The following is a 5,223-nucleotide window of genomic DNA, read 5'->3' as shown; positions in this document are numbered from 1 at the left end:
TAAGAATCCTTCTACCCTACCTGAACACTCCATTTTTCTATAAATAAAAATTTTAACAACTCATACAGTTTTCATCCTATTGAAATAAAGACTATTCTCATTTTGATAGTAAAAACATATAATAAGTTAATAATATAATAGAAGAAAACTACCATGATCCACCGTTGACCGGAGATTTATCCGTACGAAATAAACTAGGGGCCTTAAAAAAAGAATGCCTATCCGAAGAATATAGCTATTTCCGATATAAGAACCTGTCAAGCCAAAGATGAAACTTTGGCCAAGTATGTACGGAAGCTCCGGAGTGATAAACCAATTTACAGGCGCTAACACCAAGAATACAACTTTNAACCAATTTACAGGCGCTAACACCAAGAATACAACTTTCAAGATGGTATTTTGTTAAAATACCCGGTAAATAACGGAACAGACGGGAAGATTATCGTTGTTCCTTCGGATATGTCAGATCACCTACTGGAGGTATCATCACCGTGTTTCTGCAGGACATCCAGGGTGAAAAGAAACTTATCATAGCATTGATAATCGTATCTTCTGGGACAATATGAAAGAGTCGATACATCAATATATCGCAAGATTTCATACGTATGCTTGTGTTTAACCGCTGAACCAAAAGCAAGACGACCCGATGCGACCAAGAAAGCACCGCCGGAATTGGGAGTTTGTTAGTATTGATCTAATGGGGTCATATCCAATATCTCAACGCGATTGGAATTGCCTACTTGTAATATCATATCAAAGTATATAACATAACCTTTAAATTTATATAAATATATATGTATATAAAAGTGTCAGTATTTCTGGAAAACTTCCAAAAATTAAGTTGAAAAAGTTTTACTTTCTATATGCATTTTTATATTTTGAACCACCCCTGTATTAAGGGAAATGGTCCGATTTAAAAAAAAATATGACGAATGAAAGAAGTATATAAAAATTATTTCTCATAAAAAAATTGTATTGATCCATACGTCTTTCAAAAAGCATATAAATGTATGTAAATTTAAATACCTCATTAATCTATAAAAAAAATTATATTGATTTGGTCATTTTTAAAAAATTTATGGCAGTTTTAAGTAAAAAAAATTGAAAAAATTTCGAAAATTAGCAATTTTGAAAATTGTGATTTTTTGGAGATTTCCGCTATTTACGGGGATCAAGAGAAATTTTNTTTTTTGGAGATTTCCGCCATTTACGGGGATCAAGAGAAATTTATTCAATTTTGAGGGTAATATCATCAACTAGATACGATTTGTGATCTTTGACGTATCGTTGAAAGAAATCAATCCTGTGAGACCTGAGAAAAAGTGGTAACAGACAAAAAAAAATAATAATAATAAAAAAAAACGTCGTAGTAATATTAATACCATCTCAGCTTTGCATCAAAGCTAAAAAATTTAATTTTATTCTATACTTTTTTATGAAAAAATCATTATTTAACGAAAAATAAGGGGTAGTATATTTAATAAATTGCACTGTATAAAATTTATTTTATGATCTCTTAAATTGTATTTTGTGTTAAGTAAAGTTGGATAAGTTCTAATTCAGAAAAGTTAACGTAACTATAATTTTCTTGTTGTGAGATTTATTAAAAATTGAGAATAAAAATATATGTAAAATTATTGTGAGGAACACTGAATATTTTTGGTCATAATTCGTGTGCATATATTTTTATGATCTTATTTATTATTATTTTTTCAAAATCAATATTGGCTGTACTATTTTTGTGTAGAGAGAAAAAATCATATGCAATGTATCAGGTATGTACATAATTATGAATATTTTTAAATAAATTTATAATTACGTATCCACTACTAGAATGACAGTAACCAATAGATTCAACCAATGTAATGCATTGTTCCTTATTTAATACGCAATCGTTGTCTGTATCAAGATTACTGAATTTATTTGAGATTATTTGAAACTCATTTATATCAAGTTTTTCTATCTAAAGAATAAAAACTAATTTAATAAATAAGTCATATATAAAGGCTAATAAACTAATTATTATGTGATTTTACACTTTTGTCATCGCCTCTCTTTTTAATTCTAGCCAAAAAATTCAAAATCTTGAAAATTCTTACACTTACTGGATCTATAAAATATGAATATCTTAAATAGAGTGTATTTAAAATTTCATGTTTTTTTAATAATTTTTCTCAAAACATAATGAAAATATAAAAATGTGTTTCAAGAAAAAGTTTTTATCATATCTTATTACATTCAAATTTATTAAAACGTAATTTTTAAAATCAGTTGTAGGGTGTTTAAAGAAATTAGGTTTACAAAATTTAATGGAAATACGTTAATAAAATAATTTTTCAACTCTTTCTATTTCAAAGAAAATTAAATTTTTAGTATTATTTTAGAATATAAGAAAAATTCAGTTACACAGGATAACATTTGTAAACTTTTGTTGTTCGGAATTGCATAATGCTGTAATATTTAATAAAAATTAGGATGCAAAAACTCAGTGTAGTAGTATAAATACTAATGGTAGTTCTAGGTTAAATGTTCTGAGAGAGCACCAAATATTACAGGAGCATAATTAAAAACATAAGTAAATTTACACCATTTACTTCTTATTTATGTTGAAACGTTACACATATTGTAAAAAAAAAACATTTTCGTATTANGAGATAATGTATTATAGAACCACAACAGGTTAAAACAAAAAAATTGAAAATTAAACATCATCAATTTAATATTTTTTGAATAACAATAAAAATAAAAAACGGTAGCACAGTGTGGACGGGGCAAGTATAGATGATATCTAACAGTGATTAACATTACTATCATAAGAAACGATTCGATGCAAATCAGTAGATAGTGTTTAATTCTAAGAAATTGGTAGATTATTTCATAAGCAACAATAACTTATTTCTTTTATTATATCCTGATTAGTGGTTCATTAATTTATAAATATAATATATGAATAAATAATAATTATAGTTATTAAATTTAGTATAAAAATGATATTCAATAATTTAATATTGTAATTATTACGGAGAAATTATAAAAATAATAAAGTTGTTGTATACTTCTTTACTTTTAACGCGTATAAAAATTTAAATGGCTTGACGCAATACTTTTCAATAAAAACTGTATGTTACTTATAAATAAATACACTGGACTACATAGAACTAAGTTCAGAAGAAAAAATATAATTTTCTTTTTCAACTTTTTGCACTGTTATCAAAAGTTAAGTTGATAAAGTTCTACTTTCTATACGCATATTTAAAGGATAGTTTTACCTTTTGTATAAAGGGAAATCGTCCAATTTAAATAAAAAATAGGTCAAATGATAGAAGTATATAAATAGTATTTCTCATAAAAAAATTGTGTTGATCCATACAATTTTCAATAAGTTATAGCATTATAAAGTTAAAAATGCAAAAAATAAAATCGAGAATTTTCACATGAAAATAGCATTCGGTAGTCATTTTCACCACGAAGACAAAATANTTTTTATAAACTTTGATGTCTGTTTTCACCATGAAGATAAAATAAAGTCCGAATTTTTTTTTTCCATAATAAAGTATATTACATTAACTTTAATTTAAGATATACATAAAAGTGTCAGTATTTCCGGAACACTTCCAAAAATTAAGTTGAAAAAGTTCTACTTTCAACATGCATTTTTTAGATTTGAACCCCCCTCGTATATAGGAAAATGGTCGGATTTAAAAAACCAGTATGTCAAATGAAAGATATATATAAATACTACTTCTCATGTAAAAATTGTATTNGATGTATATAAATACTACTTCTCATGAAAAAATTGTATTGATCCATACATTTTTTAAAAAGTTATAGCACTTTAAAGTAAAAAATGTAAATTATAAAATCGAGAATTTTCACACAAAAATAGCATTCGATAGCCATTTTCGCCATGAAGACAAGTCCAGAGGTCAAATTTTTTTTTTTCACATTAAAGTATATTACATTAGCTTTAATTTAAGATATATATAAAAGTGTCAGACCTTCCGGAACATTTTCAAAAGTTAAGTTGAAAAAGTAAATTTGTTGTGAAAAAGTTGTCATTTTAAATCCCCACCTAGTAAAGACATCAAGCATCTATATAAAAAAAAATTATATTGATATGTTTATTTTTGAAAAAGTTAGAGAATTATTAAGTTAAAAATATTTAAAAAAATAATTTTACAAAAATCGTATTTTTTTATTAACTTTGATGTCAACTTTCACCACGAAGACAAGTCCAGAGGTCAAATTTTTTTTTTTTTAAATTAAATTATATTACATAAGCTTCAATTTAAGGCATATATAAAAGTGTCAGACCTTCCGGAACACTTTCAAAAGTTAAGTAGAAAAAGTTCTACTTTTTATATGCATTTTTTATATTTGAAGCCCCCCCACATATAGGGAAATAGTCTGATTTATAACAACAATACACCAAATGATAAGCGATGATATCATGCATCTATGTAAAAAAAACTATATTGTATGTTCATTTTTGAAAAAGTTATGGCACTTTTAAGTAAAAAAATTTTTAAAAAATATGAAAATTAGTGATTTTAAATTTGTAATTTTTTTAGAGGTTTCCCCCATTTACGGGGAACGAGGGAATTTTTTTCAATTTTTAAGGGTAATGTCTTCAACTAGATACGATTTGTGATCTTTTGACGTATTTCCGGAACACTTTCAAAAGTTTATTTGAAAAAGTTAATTTTTATTGGAAAAGTTTCTATTTTAAAACCCTCCTGTGGGTACGTAAAAGATCAAATGTTCACAAAAATTTATCAAATGTTAGGTGAATACCCAAATGCTTGGTTTGTTCATTTTTAAAAAAATTATTGCTGTTTAAAAAAAAAAATTGAAAAAATCTTGAAAGTAATCGATTTTTAAAATTTCAATTCTTTGGGGAATTTCACCTTTTACGGGAAACGAGAGAATTATTTTCAATTTTTTATGGTAATGTCTTCGACTAAATACTATTTGTAAGCTTTTTACGTATTGTTTATCAAAATCGGACCAGTGAGAACTGATTTATAGTGGTAACAGACAAAAAAAAATACATCATTGTAAAATTAATACCTTCTCAGCTTTGCATCTAAGCTAAAAAATTATTTAAAAATACGAAAAAATTTTTAGCTTCGATGCGAAGCGGAGAAGGTATTAATTTTACTATGATGTGTATTTTTTTTTTTTTTTTTTTTTTTTTTTTTTTTTTCCCCTTTTTTTCCCACC

The 5,223-nt window shown here is 25.8% G+C and overlaps 1 protein-coding gene across 1 annotated transcript in view; it reads right to left on the bottom strand.

Moving 5' to 3' along the window:
- Positions 1-1,819: 1,819 nt before the first annotated feature.
- The window catches only part of LOC126909432 (uncharacterized), a gene marked incomplete at its 3' end in the record, with an annotated part of 7,630 nt that continues 4,226 nt past the window's right edge, over positions 1,820-5,223 (bottom strand). Inside the window, 2 exon segments of the mRNA XM_050691855.1 lie at positions 1,820-1,963; positions 2,037-2,110. Coding sequence (XP_050547812.1) covers positions 1,820-1,963; positions 2,037-2,110 — 218 coding nt within the window.

Source organism: Daktulosphaira vitifoliae, unplaced genomic scaffold (assembly GCF_025091365.1).
Source record: "Daktulosphaira vitifoliae isolate Bord-2020 unplaced genomic scaffold, ASM2509136v1 Scaffold_381, whole genome shotgun sequence".
Taxonomy (NCBI): domain Eukaryota; kingdom Metazoa; phylum Arthropoda; class Insecta; order Hemiptera; family Phylloxeridae; genus Daktulosphaira; species Daktulosphaira vitifoliae.
Note: the sequence above shows the minus strand (reverse complement) of the source record. Positions and strands in the feature narration are given on the sequence as shown.